General features: G+C 46.6%; 1 protein-coding gene across 1 annotated transcript in view; it reads left to right on the top strand.

Moving 5' to 3' along the window:
• Nucleotides 1-19,950, top strand: part of LOC147423332 (putative ATP-dependent DNA helicase CHR12) — a 38,285-nt gene extending 18,335 nt beyond the window's left edge. Inside the window, exons 2-14 of the mRNA XM_086500915.1 lie at nucleotides 13,232-13,316; nucleotides 14,077-14,126; nucleotides 14,217-14,373; nucleotides 14,490-14,554; nucleotides 15,077-15,295; nucleotides 15,379-15,528; nucleotides 15,602-16,060; nucleotides 16,154-16,413; nucleotides 16,508-16,726; nucleotides 17,251-17,458; nucleotides 17,545-17,698; nucleotides 17,780-18,385; nucleotides 18,635-19,950. Of these exons, the coding sequence (XP_086357041.1) occupies nucleotides 13,232-13,316; nucleotides 14,077-14,126; nucleotides 14,217-14,373; nucleotides 14,490-14,554; nucleotides 15,077-15,295; nucleotides 15,379-15,528; nucleotides 15,602-16,060; nucleotides 16,154-16,413; nucleotides 16,508-16,726; nucleotides 17,251-17,458; nucleotides 17,545-17,698; nucleotides 17,780-18,385; nucleotides 18,635-19,452 (3,450 nt within the window). The 3' untranslated portion in view covers nucleotides 19,453-19,950. The remainder of the gene's footprint in view (nucleotides 1-13,231; nucleotides 13,317-14,076; nucleotides 14,127-14,216; nucleotides 14,374-14,489; nucleotides 14,555-15,076; nucleotides 15,296-15,378; nucleotides 15,529-15,601; nucleotides 16,061-16,153; nucleotides 16,414-16,507; nucleotides 16,727-17,250; nucleotides 17,459-17,544; nucleotides 17,699-17,779; nucleotides 18,386-18,634) is intronic.
• The last annotated feature ends 514 nt before the right edge of the window (nucleotides 19,951-20,464 follow it).

The following is a 20,464-nucleotide window of genomic DNA, read 5'->3' on the forward strand; positions in this document are numbered from 1 at the left end:
TGAGGAAAGTGCACCAGAAGGTGCCACTTGGCACATTTATAAGCATTTTCCCGTTTCGGGGTTGTCGCCTAAAAATCTCCCAACTGGTCGCCTAGTTGACTTCATGGCAGAGTAAGAAAATGTTCTCCTTGTCATTCCGGAGGTATTGACGCAAACACATTTTCAAGTCCCAAAATAGCATTTCCTTTAATTTTAGGAGATATTGCCATTGTATCTTTCTAGGTCATCCAACCCTCTTTGTACACTGTGGCCACATTCAGAACTGAAATGTAGCCTCCGTAGCAAAGGATTCGCTTTGGCTAGTCAATGACCCCACTTAGCTAACCATAGTCCTTGTCCAACCTTAGTGCTCTCTTGCCCTCAGGCCTGGACTCCCTCTGGACAGTTCCACACTAGCTATGCAATGCAGGGCAGTTAGATTTCCCGAGGGGTGTTTCCAAAAAGTGAAAGTAAATATATAATAAGAAAGAAATCAACAAAAAGGATAGATAATAGTCACACGTTGGTGACATTTCTCCATGTTCCCCCATCCGTTTGTGCGACCCGGCCTCTCGTGGTGATCCAATGAAGGTCCCCATATCTCAGCCCCATAGAGCAATGCTAAGGCCACCAAGGTGTCAAAGAGCCAGAGCTTCGTCTGGGGTTCTTGAAACTGAACCTGCGAACACATCCTCTCTAATCTACCCAATGTTGCGTGGGCTCTAGTCAGTCTGGTCTCTGCTGCTCTTCTGAGTGAGAATGTGGGTCCAGTAAAAACCACTCCAAGGTAAGTGTAAGCGTCTGTGTACTCCACAGTCTCCTGGCTGTATGTGAATGTAGGTGCTGATCTCCTGATCCACTGTGGGGTGGTATTAAACACCATAACCTTGGTTTTACCAAGGTTGACAGACAAACCACTTTCGTGGGGAAACGTATGCAAAGCATCCAGTTGGCGTTGCATTCCCTTTGGGGATTCGGAGATCAACACAATATCGTCCGCATATAAAAAAAGTGGAATCCATGTCCCTGCCAACTGTGCACCTTTATCCCCGTCCCTGTCAATGTAGTCAGAAACCTCATCCACATACATACCGAAAAGAGTAGGAGAGAGCAGGCAACCCTGCTTCACCCCAATAGTGGAGTGAACCGGTATTGAGAGTCCCTCCGCGGTGCGTACATGTCCTACTATTGATTTGTATAATGCCATGATCCCCCAAATGAGCTCTGTGGGTACTCCCATTTCCTGTAATCTGCGCATCAATCTAGCGCTGGGTACTGTGTCAAAAGCTTTGCGGAAGTCCACAAAGCTACAGTATATCCGTCTCCCATGAGATCTGCCTTCCTCGATGATGGCCCTGAGTGTCAAGATGTGGTCAAGAGTAGAGAAGCCTCTCCTGAACCCTGCCTGCCCAGTTGCCCGCAGTCCTTCCCTCTCTGCCCATCTACTCAGCTGTTGCTCAAGAATGGATGCATACAATCTTGCCAGTGTGTGCCCAATCATAATAGTGCGATAGTTCCCAGGCTCCATGGGGTCTCTTGATTTGAAGATAGGTATGATCGTAGATAGGCTCCAAGTGTCCGGTAGGCATAGTTACATGGGACGGCGGGTCGGGGTCGGGAACAAGGACGGGGACGGGGACGGGACGGCAAAAGTCAAGAAAGGGGGACGGGGGTCGGAACGACAAAAAAAGAAGAAGATTTTTTTGGGCATTTTTTGACCTACACACATGCAACACACATAGAGCATCACTTTGACCACAAATTTACACTAATTAGACCAAATAACATGAGTGATATATACGCAAATGTGCTTATAAAACATCGAGAAATGAGGACCAAAGGGTGGCTTTTATAGCCATTGGGGTGCTTCAAAGTTCAAACATATGGCTATTGGAGAGGAACTAGCCACTAGAAATGATCAATTTTTCAAATTTTTAAAAAAGTCTCCTGCCGTCCCCTCCCGGGGACGTTTTGCCTGCGTTCTGGCCTGGCAGCCCTTTTGCCGTCCGTCCCCACCCGTCCTCGCTCGTCCCCGTCTCGGAATCGGGCGTCCCCCGTCCCTAGGGTCTGTCCCCTCCGTCCCCTGTAACTATGCCGGTAGGCCCTTACACATGGCACGGTTAAACATAACTGCTAGAAGCTCTGCTAGTAAGTTTTTGGCATGCATGAAATGCTCAGCGACTAGGCCCTCATGATCATATGCTCTCCCAGTCTTCATCTTGTCAATAGCTTTTTTCACCATCTTAGCGGTGAAAAAGACACATGTGTGTGGGCATGGATCAGGGGGGTTGGGGAGGGGCGGTTGTCTAGGTACTGTGTACAAAGATGATGCGTACTGACCCCAGGTCTCTGTGGAGGAAATAGCAGGGGGGGGGGGACTGCTCATGAAAGAGCCGCCACGCCTCGTGCGAGTCCTGACTCAAGAATAGCTGATATAGATCCTGCTCGAGTCGAGCCAAAAAAGCCCTCTTCTTCCGCCGCACGAGGCGTCGGAAGTTCATCTGTGACTGTCTGTGAGTGACGTCCCCCAACAACACCTCCCTCTGAAGTCTGGCTCTAGTCTGGCGGCACTCCTCATCGTACCAGCTGTTCTGAGGCATGCTCCCGGATCGGCGGCTTTGCTCAGGCTGGGTGTGTGGGTATGCTTCTGCTGCTGCCTCATGTAATGTCTGTGTCAGTATAGTAGTTAGCTCCTCTAGAGGCCGCCCCGGGTCCTCAGTGCATAGGCGTCTATAGATTCCGTCCATGTATACAGAGTCCGTCTCCCTTGTGAATGTGTAGCGAGTAGGGGCTCCTACTCGTGGCCTGTGTGCTACACTGAACTGGAAGGAGATGGTCATTGACACCAGAGCATGATCCACTGCCACCCTAACGGGTCTGGGCCCAACTATGAGATCCTAGATACTAGAGATGAGGTTCGGTTGTGCCATGACATAGTCCACCGTGCTGGCTCCATGTCTGTGTGGGAAGCATGTAAAACCTCCCGCAGCAGGAAATCTCTGTAGGCCGTTCAAGATGGCCAATCCATGTGCAGTGCCCATGTCTATCAGGTGTCGCCCATACTCAGTATATTCCATATCGTGTGATAGTTTGGAAAGGCCCGTTTTTGCCACATCTATCTGTCTTAGCATCTCCTCTGAAGTATCATAAAACACTGCCTGGTGATGGGCAGTCCTATTGTTGTAGTCCCTGAGGATGATAATGTCACCGTCCCTAGAGAACTCCCATATGTCATCATCCAAAATAGAGAAAGGGGACTGTCCTTTGGGTGGTGCATAAACTGATGTGCTCGGGGGGAAGTAACAAATAGCTAGATAGAGGTATCTGCCTGTCTCTGCTTTCAGTCTCACCCACATGTACCTAGCCTGCTCGTCCCTGCGGGCTATATGTATCAGTGGCTGCAGATCCTCTCTAAATAACACTGCCACTCCTCCCGAGCCCCGCCCTCCGTGCTCTGAGCGTGTCTCCTGTCTGTAGGCTCTCTCCCACCTGTATCCAATGATGTGAGGCATGGATTGCCCAGGGGCCTGGTGTGTCTCAGAGTAGAAGATGACGTCTCTTCCAGTAAAGCTATCCTCAAAAGCACCCACATCAAGACGCATAGATCCATTGCAGTTCCAGGCAGCTACTTTGAGTGTGGTCCCATAAGACTCGCACCGTCATGTGGAGCGTCGCTCAAGTATTACCACTTTTCCGTCTCGGTAAAAAGCGATCTTGCCTTTCCCCCTTGCCGCTCTAATCTCTGGCATTACTTCTTGCATATGAGCGATCTGCGAGAGGGTGAGATCATCCCCGAGAAAGATGCCAGTCTCTTTAAGAGTTGGTCTTTTCTTCAAGAATGACTTCTTTGCCTCCATGGAGGGAAAACGGAGGATGAGTGCTCTTTCTTTTGAGGTTTCTCCACTGCCTCCATTTTTTTTTATGTTGCCCACTCTTCATGCCCTTGTGTGTGTCGGCTCATGAATCCCCATCAAGGCTGTGAGTTCTTTTACTTCTTCGTCCACATTGCCTTTGTCTTTAAGACCGTAAAGCGCGCACCCTTCTCCTCTGCTCCTCCTCTAGTGTCTGGTTAATGATGTTGGGTGTGGACGTGGGCATTATCTCCTTGTCTTTTCCTTTCTTGGCCACCTTGATCCATTTCTCGGCTTCGTCCGCCTTTTGTTGGGTTTTGGTAAGAACATCCACCCAAGAAGTCGTCATTTCTTTGTGCTGTTCTTCTCCCTCTTTGATGGCCCGTACTTGTTCCTTGATTGTGTTGATTTCTTCGATTACTGAGGGTTGCAGTTCGCCCTCTTCCAGTATGTTTCTTGATCGGGCTTCGGCGAGTTCTTTCTTGAGTGACGCGATCTCTTCGTCTTGGGTCGTCACTCGGTCTTCCAACGTGCTTATTTTGCTCTCTTGGATCAGCACACGTCCTTCGAGTATGTTTATTGTGCCCCAGAGATTGCGGTTCATTTTGGTAATGGTCTCCGTCATTTCCTCTTTACATTTTTGAATGGCATTCTCTAGGGGGTCGGTTTTATTGTTTGTCTTTCTCATGCTTGATCGCTGTCCGCAAGGGGGTTAGATGTACGTGTGCACCCACCCTAGCAGTGGGCGCGGCCGTTGGGCGTGCAGGGGGGGGGGGGGGGGGTCGGTCGCAAGGGAGTCGTCAGATGCACGTGTGCACCCACCCTAGCGGCGGTCTCGGCGAGTGGTGGAGCGCGGGGCGGTACGGCCCGGGGGAGATAGCGGTAGTTACAGATTGGAGAGTGAAAGAGAAAGGGGGGGTGGGGTAGGGGGGGGGAGTATGGTAGATAGTGTGTGGGGAAGGGGGGCGGGACCAAAAAAAATAAAAAAATAAAAATAAAAATAAAATTTAATAATTCCCTACGCGTAGAGGTCCGACATCCTACGTGTGAAAGAAAAAAGGGGGGAGGGCAGGGACAATCTACGCGTAGGAGATGGGGGGAGACATACTACGCGTAGTGAATGGTGGCACACGCTACGCGTAGAGAAAAGGGGCTAGGGCAACGTGCAGCGGGCGGGGAGGTGCTCAGCAGGGCAGGGCAGAGGGCGCGCGAGTGCGGGCAGTGTAGGCAGCGTGGACGCGAGGGGCAGTGGGGACACGAGGGGGACGGGGGTGCAGCACGTGTGCAGGGCGGGGACGGGGGTGCAACGCGGGTGCGGCAGCGTGCAGACGGCAGGACGCGGCAGAGAGAGAGAGAGAGAGAGAGAGAGAGAGAGAGAGAGAGAGAGAGAGAGAGAGAGAGAGAGAGAGAGATGATGAAATGAAATGTTTTATTAACGTCTTCAAGAGGCCAAAATGACCTATGAGACCGAAAAGTTACAATTGGTGAATCTGATACTATGTTTGAGTACGGAAATTACAAAGTTACAAAGAACTAACACTAAGACACTAAAACCCTTTTGGGGGGGGGGGGGGGGGGGGGGGGGGGGGGGGCGTGGGTTCAGATGAAATCTCTCATCTGTCGTTGTCGGATCTCATCAACCTCCTCCATGGTCATTACTCTGGTTGGGCGTCTTGCATGTGATTTGTGTCTTCCGTTGCAGCCTTCGTCGGTAGTGGGAGACCCCCCTAGGTCGTGGACGTCTGTATCTGCCAAGCTCAGTGGCTCGGTCAAGGAGTGTACCTCTAGTATGAGTAGGTTCTGAGATCTGTTGTAATGACTGCTCCGTTGGCTCTCCTCTGGCTAGTGTAAAGAAGCTCTGTGTGTGTGTGTGTGAGAGAGAGAGAGAGAGAGAGAGAGAGAGAGAGAGAGAGAGAGAGAGATGAAATGAAATGTTATATTAAACGTCTTCAAAAGGCCAAAATGACTACTCCGTTGGCTCTCCTCTGGCTAGTGTAAAGAAAGCTGTGTGTGTGTGAGAGAGAGAGAGAGAGAGAGAGAGAGAGAGAGAGAGAGAGAGAGAGAGAGAGAGAGAGAGAGAGATGAGATGAGACGAGATGAAATGAAATGTTATATTAAACGTCTTCAAAAGGCCAAAATCTGTTGTAATGACTGCTCCGTTGGCTCTCCTCTGGCTAGTGTAAAGAAAGCTCTGTGTGTGTGTGTGTGTGTGTGAGAGAGAGAGAGAGAGAGAGAGAGAGAGAGAGAGAGAGAGAGATGAGACGAGATGAAATGAAATGCTATATTAAACGTCTTCAAAAGGCCAAAATGACCTATGAGACCAAACTGATACAATCCTTGTGGATTTAATCCAATGTCTGGTTACAAAGATAAAATAAAATAAAATGAAGTACAATGAAAGACTAAATACTAAAATCGTTAGACTGAAATCATCATCATCATCATCCATGCCCGAGGATGCCGGACATCAGGCGTTGTCAGAGAAAGTATTGCATCGGTCGCTGAAGAGCTTTGTCAATGTCCGCCTCTGTAAATAGTCGTACTGGGCGTTTCCCACTATAATAGTCCCGACTCTCTGATGGAGCCTCCATCGATGTCGTGGTCGTCCCCGTAGACGTGGGCGTCTAGCTCTCCCGAGCTCAGTGGCTATGTCCATTAATATGCCTCTGGTAGAAGTGGGCTCTGAAGTCTTCTGTGAAGTATGCCCATCTGCCTGTTGAGTCCGTGTTCTAAATAAGTCAGTGATCTCCCTCTGTGATTGCTCCCATTGCCTGGTCTCCTACGATCCAAAGCCCTCTCTGAATAAACAGTGAAAGCGGCCTCGTATCTCGTAGTATACCGAACAATGACAAGTGTGGTGTAACTCTGTCTTTGGCTCTATATGACACAGCTGGCATATCCTAGCTTCTGCTGGTATTCTCCTAAATATGCCAGTCTCAATCTCTAGCTGATGCGATGATGTGCTTATCTGACTAATATCACATCGTATCCCATAGGATAAATGAGTGTCCGTATAGGTCTTTCTTATCACATATCCATCCTTTGTTAGTTGGAGGAGATGCTCTCTATAGAAAGCCATCTTCGTGCCCAACTCTTGTACTGGCTGTATCCATGTGCTTCTCGTATTTAGCTGATTCAAATCCTGAAGTAAAAGTCTAGTGATCTCTGTCCGTGTGAGAGAAACGGAGCGTGCATCCAAGGAGTATTGGAATGGGGGCAGTCTATCCATGCTGAAGCCATGTGACTGAAACCATGATGCCATCTGTCCATACCAACATGCTGAGTCTCCTTGTAGCGCTAGCTGTCGGGATGACTCAAGGGCTAGCCGGGAGGTCCCATAAATTATGTATGAATGAAAATGATCTAGTAAGGGCCTCAACTACGAGAGGGGGGGGCAGCTAGCTCAGCTCGAATAATCTCATGTGGCACTGAGGCCTTAGCCCGGATCATCCGAGAGATCATAGAGACTAGAGGCCTCTCCATCCATCTCCATCCATCAATGCTACCAGATCTGCTCTGGTGGTCCAAAATCTGAACCCATAGAGCATAGCTGAAGCCACACTGGTGTCAAAAAGCCACAGCTCTGTTTGAGTTTCCTGAAACTGAACCTGCGAACACATTTTCTCCAATCCTCCCAAGGCTGCATAAGCTCTCGTTAATTTGTTCTCTGTTGCTGTCCTCAATGAAAACGCCGGTCCACTGAAGACTACCCCAAGATAGGTGTATGCATCTGTATACTCCACCGTCTCTTGGCCATATGTAAAAGTGGGTGCTGACCTCCGGACCCACTGTGGTGTGGTGTTAAACACCATAACCTTGGTTTTCACCAGGTTAACAGACAATCCACTATCGTGGGCAAATGTGTACAAAGCATCTAAATGACGCCGCATCCCCTCCTGGGAGTCGGAAATCAACACAATATCATCAGCATATAACAATAGTGGGATCCATGGCCCTGCCAATTGTGCTCCTCTATCACCATCCCTCTCAATGTAGTCAGCAGTCTCATCCACATACATGCCAAATAGTGTAGGAGATAGCAAACATCCCTGTTTCACCCCAATAGTGGAGTGAACCAAATTAGAAATCCCACATGGTCTCCCCTCAATAATGGCTCAAAGTGTCAAAATATGATCAAGAGTATAGAAACCTCTCCTGAAACCCGCCTGTCATGCTGCCATACACCCTCTCTCTCTCTCTCTACCCATCTACTCAACTATCGCTCAAGGATGGATGCGTACAATCATGCCAATGTGTGTCCAATCATGATAGTGTGGTAGTTCCCGGGCTCCATAGGGTCCAGATAGGTACGATCGTAGACAAACTCCAAGTAGCAAGTAGGCCCTTGCACATGGCGCAGTTGAACATCATTGCTAGAAGCTCTGCAAGCAAATCTCTGGCATGTATAAACTGCTCTGCTACCAAGCCATCGTGATCATATGCTCTCCTAGTCTTTATCCTGTCATTACCATCTTGGCGGTAAAGAAAGCACACGTGTGCATTGTGTGGGCATGGCTCTGGCGGATCTGGAAGAGGTGGCTGCCCCGAGACTGTGTAGAGAGATGATGCATACTGACCCCATACCTCTGTAGAAGTGATGAGAGAGAGAGAGAGAAGAAGAAGAAGAGGATTTTAACGTCGTAGGAAACTATCCCAAGAGACCTCAGAGAGAGAGAGAGAGAGAGAGAGAGAGAGAGAGAGAGAGAGAGAGAGAGAGAGAGAGAGAGAGAGAGAGAGAGAGAGAGAGAGAGAGAGAGAGAGAGACGATGAAATGAAATGTTCTATTAACGTCTTCAAGAGGCCAAAGTGACCTATGAGACCAAAAATTACAATTGGTGAATCTGATACAGTGTCTTAGTACAAAAAGTACAAAGAATTGAAAAATTGAAACTGAAACGAAATAGGTGGGGAGGGGTGATGGGGTGAGGGTTGATATAATGGGTTAGCTGAAACAAAGCTGAAACAAAGATGGATCAAATGAGATACAAATCATCATATGAGATCCCTCATCGGCCGTTGCCGAATCTCATCAATATCCTCCATGGTCAATATTGTAACTGGTCGTCTCGCATGTCGAGCTAGGATGGTCTGGATCCTTTGTTGCCACCTCCGTCGATGATGTGAGCCCTCTCGTTGTCGTGGGCGCCTGGATCTGCCTAGCTCAATGGCTCAATTGATCCGCATACCTTTGGTGTGGATGGGATCTGAGATCTGCTGTGATGACTGCTCCTTTGGTTGTCTCTGGCTGGTGTAAAGAAGTCTGTGATCTGTCTCAGAGACTGGCTCTTCCGTGATGTTCTCAACAAGCTGTCTCTATGTCTGCGCAACTCTAGTAGAAACAATCCAAGACATCTCTCAAATTCATATCTCATGACTCTAGAATATGGTCCAAAACCCTCTCTGAACAGACTATGGAAGCGGCCTCGTATCTCCTAGTATACCGGGCAGTGACATGTGTAGTGCAGCTCTGTCTCTGGCTCTAGGTGACATAAATGACAAATCCTAGCCTCTGTTGGCCAGTCTCAATCTGAAGCTGAGTGAGGATGTGCGTATCTGCCCAATAGCACATCGTATCCCATGAGATAAGTGTGTATCTATGTATGCAGGCCTAGTCACAAAACCGTCTTCCGTGAGTTGGAGAAGATGCTCTCTATAGAAAGCCATCTTCGTGCCCAACTCCTGTGCTGGCTGTATCCATGTGCTCCTGGTATCTAGCTGAATCAGATCTTGACGTACGAGTCTGGTGATCTCTGTCCGTGTGAGAGATAGGGAAGGTGCATCCAAGGAGTATTGGAACGGAGGCAATCTATCCATGTTGAAACCATGATGTCATCTGCCCATACCAGCATGCTGTGTCACCTTGCAATGCTAGCTGTCTGGATGACTCCAAGGCTAGCCGAGCGTATCTATCTTTGGGGAGGTCCCATACACTGTGTATAAAGGATACTGATCTAGTCAATGCCTCTTCACCGGGAGTTAGGGCTCCCGTACCAGGGTACGAGCTTTTACCAAGTACGCAGGTCTAAAGACTTGGATTGCAGATTTGGTTAATAATATACCAGAATGGAACCAATTCAAGAAGTGGACCTGGTGTAAAAGGACAAAGTTTTGGGGGCAGAGGTATATCAACGGCGCTTCTGTTGAAACCGCAAGGCAGGAGAGCTGGAAGCTCTGGGAACACTCACATCAATGTGTCTCCCTTGATCCTTATATCGAGAGGAAGTATGAGGACACGCGTGGATACCTCTATAGGCAGAGCATTGGGAAGAACCCCGGTGGGATGGAGGAGAAAGTCTTGTTACTAGCAAGAGTGGATGGCTTAAGGCTTAAGGATAAGATTGAACGGGCACAGTCGAGGACTTGCCCGTTATGCGGAATGGCCAAAAGGTTCAAGGTCACTTACGCACTTATTGGTACAGTGCCCTGAACTGGACAATCTCAGAAGCTCAATACGACCCTGTTTGGAACATGCTAGACGGCTGTTAAACAATCCGAGCGATGAAGATACCGAAGTGTTACTCCTGGGAGGGGAGATTAGCGGAAAGCGATTGCCAGGATGGGTTGTCCCCCGTGGGGCCCATAATGGTCGCCGTGGACCGCAGCTGAGGAGTGCCTATGCGGATAACGTTGCAGCATTCCTCTGCGGGGCCGTACCGCGATACTACAATGCTCTGGCCCGTGAGGGTGTTGAAAGCTCGTAGGGCTTGTAGTTATTGCGTACGGTGCGGTCCCGCCTAACATGGTCCTGGGGCTTTCCGAGCGGGCCTTGGTGACCATGGTTGGCCGGATCGGGATGCCTCCTTTGAGCCGACGCCCACCTTGGGTATGGCAGTCCTACCGGACATCCGCTGGACGGGGGCCTTTTTCTACCAGGCGAAAATCCTGGAGTACCTGGGCAAGATTCAGTACGGTCTGTGAGTTACAAGGGTTTGTCCCTCTCTCTCAGCCTTGGTCCTTAAATGCATCACTGAATTCGTTTGGTGATTTCCCGACGTTACCCTCGGGTGGCGTGACTAACAAGGGAACATGGACTGACTAACATGGCATGAAAAGACTTTTTTACTCCCCCGAGGGGGAAACTTGCTTCCATTCCCCGTTGACATGCCACGATACGGCATGGAAGCGCTTTTCCCTTTGTCGGCAAGTCCGCAAGGTAATTTGTCTTTGACTCGTTTGCGTGCACGCGAAGCAAAGGCAGTTCCTTGCTGGCTTGCCGGCTCTAGCCCAAAAAAGTAAAAAGTAAAAAAGTAAATCTAGTCAATGCCTCGACCCCGAGGGGTCGGCTCACATAATCTCATGTGGCACTGAGGCCTTAGCCCGAATCTCCGAGAAATCATAGAGACCAGTGGCCTCTCCATACATATCCATCAATCCGTGCTGCCAGTTCTGCCATGGTGGTCTATTGAGGGTCCCCATATTTGAACTCCGTAAAGCATAGCTGAAGCCACTAGAGTGTCAAAAAGCCAGAGCTTTGTTCGTGGTTCTTGAAACTGAGGTGGCATAAGCTCTTGTCAGTCTAGTCTCTGCTGCTCTCCTCAATGAAAACACCACCCCAAGATAAGTGTATCCATCTGTGTACTCCACTGTCTGGCTGCTGATCTCCTGACCCACTGTGATGTGGTGTTGAACCCACTATCATGAGCGAATGTGTGCAAAGCATCTACGCTGCATCCCCTCCGGAGAGTTAAAAATCAACACTATATCATCAGCGTATAACAAGAAAATTTATGTCCCTGCTAGCTGAGCACCTCTGTCTCCCTCTCGTTCTACATAGTCTGAAAACTCACCCACATCCATACATCCCAAAAAGAGTCGGAGATAGGCGGCATCCCCAATAGTGGAGTAGACCATGTCAGACATACCCTCAGTAGTGCGTACCCGCCCTACCACTGTCCTGTATAAAGCCAAGATCCCCCAAATCATCTCTGTGGGCACATCAATGTTCTGTGGTCTGCGTATAAATCTGGCTCTTGGCACTGTGTCAAAAGCTTTGCGGAAATCCACAAAGCTATAGTAGATCCTCCTGCCATGGTGTCTACCCTCCTCAATCATAGCTCTGAGTATCAAAATTTGGTCGAGAGTGGAGAAGCCTCTCCTGAATCCTATCTGTCTTGATGCTCGTATGCCCTTTCTCTCTGCCCATTTACTCAGCTCCCTCTCAAGAATAGATGCATACAGCCTCGCCAATGTGTGATCATGGTTGTGTGACCAACCATGATGGTGTGATAATTTCCGGGAATCATGGGATCTCCTGATTTGAGAAAATGAAATGAAGTGTTATATTAACGTCTTCAGAAGGCTAGAGTGACCTATGAGACTAGAAAGTTACAATGTGGTGGATCTGATATAAAGTCAGAGTAACAAAATTGACAAAATAAAATGACAAAATAAAATGCTATGGAATCCGAAACAGCTAGGTGTGATCTCAGCAGCTAGGTGGGATAGCTAAATCACAGATCACAAAAGATCCAGCATCGGTCGCTGGTGGATCTCATCAATCTCCTCCATGGTCAATAGCTTGACCGGGCGTCGTACATGTCGGGCCAAAGTGATCCGAATCCTCTGATGCAGCCTCCGTCGATGCTGTGTAGTCCTCCGCATTTGTGGGCGTCTGGATCTCCCTAGCTCGGTCGCTTGGTCGATCAGAGAGAGAGACCCTGATGTTGACGTAGCACCCGAAAATTGCATCGCGAATCACAGGCGTGTTGACATGGCACTCTCAATAGCTTTTCGGCATCAGTTATAAAGCACTTGATTTTTGAGCCATGTTTTTAGCAGGAATTGCTTTTGAGGGTGCCAGTTTTTGTACCTGTTTCTTTTGGGCCTCAATGCCTTTATTAGTGTGCCTTGGGGGCCTACTCTGGCAGACCAGTGCATGGTTGCACAATTACAGAGTGGGCTACCCGGCGGTTATGCTTTTTGTCGATAGTCTGAAGCCAATGGCTGTAGAAAGGCAGCAAAATCGTTTCCCTCCCTACCGTTTTGGAAGGCCCTTCTGGATTTTTGGCCAATTGAATCCAGCACTTCGAGAGTATGACCACTTTCTTGCTTTTGTGCAGCTTTGGGCCCTGTGCGCTATTTATCATGCACGCAATCATCTACAAAAGGCTTTTCATTGTGGCAGCACTTCACCCTAGCCACACTTTTGTACTCAACTCCTTCAATCACTTCGTGATTGTGTCCATTTGGGAGACATTTCACTTCGGCCGTTTAAGGTCTTCTATGGCCGTTTCTAGCCTTCTTGCATGGCTCCACCCATTTTGAGACTAGAGTTCACAAGAATTTAACTAATTGAACGTTCAGACTGAATTGTCCTTTAAGTTCTAGGACTTGGTTTGTCTTTCATCCTGGTTTTTAGGCTCGCACTGTTGAAGCTTGATGATATTATTTGAAAGTTGCAGATTTCAAGCCAAGTACAAGGTGGGAATTCTCCAAGGCAGCAGCAGCAAGACACAAGAGCAGAAGGAAATTTTACTTTCAGAGACGGTAGTTGTTTTTTCATGTCATTTCTTCACATTAGCCTATTGTTTAACTGTGAAGGCATGATTTGGTTTTATAAGTTTTCTGTAACACTTCCAGGATGGCACCTTGCATGTCACTTGTCTTGCACGAACTTAGAAATGTGGTTCTCTCTCTCTCTCTCTCTCTCTCTCTCTCTCTCTCTCTCTCACACACACACACACACACACACACACACACACACACACACACACACACACACACACACACACACTTTTTTTTTTTGTGGCAAGCATGTGACTTCTGGTTTGGACTCTACTCTGCATAGTTCTTTCTGGAGAACTGTATAATATATTTTAAAACAATTTATCTATTGGCTTGGGTAGCCTCCATGAAAGTAGACAGTCCATGTTTGCTTTTAGAGTTTACTATTTCATTGAAGTGTTCATTCAAGTGTTAGTCTGAACCAGATAAAGTTGTATGTTCTTGTGTGGCAATGCGATGCTTTTACACAGTCCTTGACACTTTTTTTGGAGTGTCAGCATGTCGGAATTTTTAAAAGCTGTTCTCTATTCTTGTAGCATGGTGGAATGGCAAAGTGTTCATGCATTGTGTTTGCCATGTCAGTAAGGTGGATGAGGGTGTTTGAGGATGTTCCTGAAAAGCCGGAAGCAAACTTCACTGCTGTTAAAGAATTTAGTAGTCATGTAAATGATGTGTGCAATTTCTTATTTTTTGTGGGAAATTGGGTTTTAATTTTTTTTTTGTGCTTGTCTATCTTTAACAGATCAGCATGCAAGAGATGGTGCAAATGATGGATTGGCTCCTCCAAAAAAGGTTGAACCTTGTGGATTTTTTGTTATATATGCAATTGTTTATTGTCAAGTGTATGCAAAGGTGTGGACATATAATGGTTGCTAATTACAGGGTGATGAAGAAAAACCTGAAACTTCATGTATCTCTGTGACATTTGAAGAGGCTTTGAGCAATCATTGTGCTCAGTTTTCTTCAAGCTCCTTGCTGAAGCAAGAATTGGAAGGTCGTGCAGGGCAAAAATTGTCTCGTCGCGTGCATGAGCTTGAAGGTAGATGAACTTTAACCGATCATTTCAATGCTGTTGTATCAATTTCTCTTTTAAACTTTTTATCAGCTGGTTCGCGCTCACCTTTCCTTTGGGTATTGATGTTTTTTGGACTGCAGAAACACCCCTGTATGTTGGAGAGGAGTTACGGATGAGAAGCTTGATTGAACTTCAAGCACTGAAGGTGTGGCTCCATTTCGGTATTTATTTTCTGGCTGTCTAGTGTTGGAAATACAGAGTGTTTTTTATTTCTCTCTTGACACTCCTGTGTTTAAGAAAAAATAGAGAGTTGAGCAATGGCTTCAACTATGATCTCATTTCCAAAGTCAGGGCCTTCTTACTTTTAGGCGGCTTTTTTGTGCCTCCCAGTGCACAAAAAAGAGAATTGTAGCTCTAGTTCCAAGTTGTTTTGGGAGGATATTGCCAATCTTCATGTAAGATCTGGATAGGTGATTATTCAAAACATGGGAGACAAGAGTCACCTTTTTAATCGTACACTATAAATTGGAACTGTAGTTTCAAATTTTTCAGTAAATGCCTGAGTTGTGGCTGCAGCCAGTTGTTAGCCATTGCTCTCTTGCACATTTTTGTCTTTGTTTCTTGTCAAAAGAGGTTTTTTCTTGTATGATCCTTTCTGCATTGCATAGTGCCTCGTTGCATGAATGAATGCCAGTGTTTCATGACATGTTTTATCTTGTTACCACAGCTATCTGCTCTTCAAGCAAAGGTAATGTCAGATATAATGGCTGAGAGGAATCTACAGCAAGCTTGCTCTGCTGTGGACAAAAATATTTTTGACTGGGGTCTCATGCGTCTTGTTCGTACACCCTCCTCTTTTTTTGGAGCGCTGCATGGTGATGGATATATATCTGGGTTATCTCCAGTAGAAGCTGATGAGAGGCTTCGCCGAAAGAGAGAAGCAGAGGTGGTATCCGAACCTTGATCATAATGTTTGGAGTGCTTATGCACTAAAAAACTGCACTGCTAAACTTTTTTCTGGGTGAGCAGAGGCAAAGACGTCTAGAAGAAGAGGAGCAAGCAAGGGTGACAATGAGAAAAAGAAAGTTTTTCAATGAACTGCTGAATTTTGTTCGTGAAATGCAACTGCAGGCACAGGCAGTTTATAAGAGGCGAAAACAGCGAAATGACAGTGTTCTGGTTTGTAACTACCAACCCTGATTTAGTACTAAAAGTTGTTTTGAGTTTGCCTCAATGACCTTGCTTTTTCCAGGTTTGGCATGGAAAGCAAAGACAACGGGCTACACGTGCTGAAAGGCTCAGATTTCAGGCTTTGAAAGCAGATGACCAAGAAGCCTACATGAAGATGGTCGAGGAGAGCAAGAATGAAAGGCTTACAACTCTTCTTCAAAAAACTGATGAGCTTCTGCAGCGCTTAGGAGCCATGGTGCAAATGCAAAAAGACGCAGATCGTGCTGATGGTGTCAAAAAAGAAAAATCCACTAAGGGAAAGGATGCAGGGAAAGGTCTTTCTGGGCTTTCTTCTCCCAGGCAAAAGAAGAACGAGCCAGATGGAGGTGTTGAAGACCCTTTGCAAAGAAAAATTAAGGAAAATAATGTTGTTGGAGGTGAGGACCAAGCAGAATCTGATGGAGAAGGGGCTGTGAAGAAAAGGGATCTTCTTCAGGGTCAAAGGCAATACAATTCATTAGTGCATGCCATAGAAGAGAAGGTGACAATGGTTATTCATGTCATGTTGAGACTGGTATGTGATACTTGATGCCATTCAGACAGAAGAAAATTTATCCTTTAATTGTTTCTTTAGGTGACCAAGCAACCTTCAATGCTAACTGGCGGAGAGTTGCGGCCATACCAACTTGAAGGCCTCCAGTGGATGCTCTCTCTTTATAATAACAATTTGAATGGTATTTTGGCTGATGAGATGGGCCTAGGAAAAACCATTCAAACTATTGCTTTACTATCTTACCTGATGGAAAACAAGGGATTGTCTGGCCCCCACCTTATTATAGCCCCAAAGGCAGTTTTGCCCAATTGGGATCACGAATTCAGAACTTGGGCTCCAAGGTAAGGCTTCAGTTTCCATCTGTCATTATCAGATTTAAGCACATGCATCTTTTCTTGTACTAGTATTAAATCAAGTATATTTCCATGGTTGCAGCATTGTTGCAGTGTTGTATGATGGAAATCGCTTGGAACGCAAAGGCATACGAGAGATATACAAGGGGAAAGGATCGTTTAATGTCTTGGTCACTCATTATGATCTCATAATGAGGGATAAAGCTTTCTTAAAGAAGATCTTTTGGCACTATATGATTGTAGATGAGGGGCACCGGCTGAAGAATCAAGATTGTATACTTTCCAAAACGCTTGTCAAAGGGTGAGGTCTTTTGCTGACTTTCTTTTGTTGTGTAGAAGGCTGTCCCATCTAATGAGACTTCAATATGTGCAAATCTATCATTTCTAGCCCTTGTGCCATTGTGCCCTTCTAGTGCAGGCAGCAACCACTACTTATTCGACCCCCTCTTTTTCCTGTTGCTTGAAGTCATTTTATTTTGCAGGTGTCCATGCTGTCTGAATCCCAAGGCCACTGGGCCTAAGCTTCACATCCTTCCCTAGGATTTTGCTCTTGCCGGACATCTCAAATACCGCATTGTGTCATGTGACACGGATCATGTAGGGCAATTGGCTGCAAACATAGTGATGTGTAGCCATTTTCACTTAAGTTGTTTAGGACGGAATAAGTCTGACTAGGCATACCTTGCTTGGAGCTCCTTATCCTGCGTTGGCATTTGTATGTTGATTGGTTTTACCTTTTCTTTGGTGATGGTTGTTTGTTAAAGTGGGGTGAGCTTGCAAAGGACGAACAAAATCAAATGACTGCTTTTTGTTTGGTATGTACAGCTATCATATCCGGCGGCGGCTTCTTTTGACGGGCACTCCAATTCAAAACAGCTTAGAAGAGCTTTGGGCGCTCCTAAATTTTCTATTGCCTGCCATTTTTAATTCTTGTACAAATTTCGAGGAGTGGTTCAATGCGCCGTTTGCAGATCCTTCAGAAATGTCTTTGACTGAGGAGGAGCAGTTACTGATTATTCGTCGTCTTCATCAGGTAGATTGCCTGTGTGATGGTTCTTTGGTTTTCACGAGTGTGTAAGGTCTTGTGACCAAAAAAGTTGGCTTCAATCTCTTTCGCAGGTTATAAGGCCTTTTCTGTTACGGAGAAAAAAGGCAGAGGTTGAGAAGTTCTTGCCAATCAAAGCCCAAATTATTTTGAAGTGTGATATGTCAGCCTGGCAGCGGGTCTACTATCAACAAATTACAGAACAAGGCCGTGTTGGACTTGACTGTAGTATGTAGTTTTGCTTTTGTCCATGACCAAACTCATGATGTTAAGTAGTCAAATTGTAATTGTCTCTTATCTGCATTTTAGGCACAGGGAAATCAAGGAGTTTGCAGAACACCGCGATGCAGCTACGGAAGTGTTGCAACCATCCCTATATATTCCTGGATCATTCATACAACATCTATCGAAAGGATGAAATTCTTCGAGCGTCGGGAAAGTTTGAGCTTTTAGACCGCATTCTGCCTAAGCTTCAAAGGACAGGTCATAGAGTTCTTCTTTTTTCTCAAATGACTCGCCTTCTGGACATTTTAGAAATATACCTGAATTTTCAAGGCTTCAAGTACTTACGACTGGATGGAGGAACAAAGACAGAAAATCGGGGGACTTTACTTGCAAAGTTCAATGCTCCTGATTCTCCTTTCTTCCTGTTCCTTTTAAGCACCAGGGCAGGTGGTCTTGGTTTGAACTTGCAGACTGCGGATACAGTCATTTTGTTCGACAGCGACTGGAATCCTCAAATGGATCAGCAAGCGGAGGACAGGGCTCATCGAATTGGGCAAAAGAAAGAAGTTCGTGTCTTTGTTCTGGCTAGTGTTGGAACAATTGAGGAAGATATTCTTGATCGAGCGAAGTCCAAAATGGGAATTGATGCCAAGGTGATTCAAGCAGGTCTATTCAACACAACATCCACAGGTACAGACATGCGACAAGCTCCTTCAGTTCGGTATTGACTTCTGCATTTATTGACCCTTCTTAAATTCCAGTTTTTCTTACGCATGTTTGAACAGTTTTTGCAACTTAAGCATCAGAATCTCTTCCCGTTATTTCAAGAATTAATATCGGAAAGAGCTTGCAATTGGGTCTTTTGAGCTGATTATTCTGGGAGATTTTTTTCCCAAGCCTGGAATTGATTGCTGATGGTGTAATAATGGCCTAATGCAGCTCAGGAAAGACGTGAATTGCTGGAGGAGATCATGCGGCGAGGGGCACAGTCGTTAGGTACTGATGTCCCTAGTGAGAGGGAAATCAATCGTCTGGCAGCAAGAACTGAGGACGAATTTCGACTGTTTGAGAAGATGGATGAGGAGCGGCGAAAAAAGGAGGGGTATAAGTCTAGGTTAATGGAGCAGCACGAGGTTCCAGAGTGGGTATTTCGAATTCCAAAAAACACTGTACTGGCAAATAATGCGGTGGGAGGTGAAATTTCAGGCAAACGGAAGAGGAAGGAGGTGATCTATACCGATGCATTAAGTGAGTCACAGTATTTTAAAGCTTTTGAAGAGGGTGACGATTTGCCTACGTCTATGAAGAAACACCTGTTGAAAAAGATCAAGAAAGATCTCATGCCTGCGTACGCCACTCCACCTGTGGAAAATGGTGATTATCATGAAAATTTCTCATCGTTAGAGGCAAGTGCGTCCTATGGTGAAGGTGAAAGCATGGTAGAGGCTTACTCTAGCCAGAAACGGCAGCTTGATAGTTATGATTCGGCAGATACTGCAGATGTCGCGGCACACGTCGAACAGAGATCGACGCAGAAGCTTCAAATCTTGAAATTTAAGCACCCTAGAAAGCCAGTTGCGGTGGAAGCATCATCGGTATTGGAGAATGGCCAGGGATATCGTATTATGGAGCATCCACTGAATTGGAAAGGTTTGAAGAGGAAAAGAAGCAGTCATGGCGCCCAAGCCCAAAATGAAGAAAATGGGCAGAGCAGCTGGATAGGCGGAGCATCAAAGGATGACAGTGGAGATTATTGAGTTCATTTCTACTGTCCTTTCCAGGGAAAAAAAATGTTGTGTGTATAAACAACATTAGCACAGACGTGATCCCCGGTCCTCCCGGATTTCCCTTCCCCCTTAGCCCAGTTATGGCCCTGGTTTTTCCCTTACCTTCTCAGGGTAGAAAACTGGGTCTTCCCGCTCCCTTGCTTTCCCTGCAGGAGGTGTAAATTCACTCCATCATTCTTCCCTTACATTAATACCGGCTCCCTCTACCTGTATCTCTTCCCTCGGCTTTTATACCTCGTGCTGCATATACAGATGACACTCCTGCTGCCCGTGTGGAGGACACTCGTAGGTGTACTGCTTTATACTCATATATATGGATGACACATTGCAGATGTGCTTCAGCTCTAGGCACACTGCTACACACCCTTGATCAATGATTGTTTGTAGTCAGATATGACCTATTCTCAATGTATGATAGTGTATGCTCATCCAATCAATTTAATGGTTGTGGAGATGCTTCAGTGAGAAGTTCCTTTGTTAATTTCACATGGCTATTTTGTTCTTTTTAGGCGAAGTGGTAATGTAGGTGCAGGGTGGCAGCGACTGTTGTTACTTTATGTGAACAAGGTATCACAGTACAGGTTTAATGGGGGTCTCGATTGTTTGGACATAATGGGGACTTACATTTTATTGGGTTGAGTCCAGTTTGTACAAGAAATGATTATTTATCACATCTCGATGTTGAGGATCAAGTATTAAACTCGAGACTTGATGGGGTAGGGAATGGTATCAGTAAATGACCATTCCCGGCCGTCAAGGTCGCTGGGAGGGCGGCCAGCATGCTACTTGTGCCCACGTACAGTCTGCAACAGGGTACAGTTGACGAGCTCAATCGGTTGCATGCACAGCAGTGTCAGAGCAAACGTGCCAGGCAGAGAGAATTCCGCTTGCTGACTTGGCATATTCCCATTGCTAGGGAGGTTTATTACGGGTGCTGACAGGGCATGCAATCATTGACGATGATTGTGAGGAGGTCGACGGA

This window comes from Adiantum capillus-veneris, chromosome 26, assembly GCF_014529385.1.
Source record: "Adiantum capillus-veneris isolate H3 chromosome 26, ASM1452938v2, whole genome shotgun sequence".
NCBI lineage: Eukaryota > Viridiplantae > Streptophyta > Polypodiopsida > Polypodiales > Pteridaceae > Adiantum > Adiantum capillus-veneris.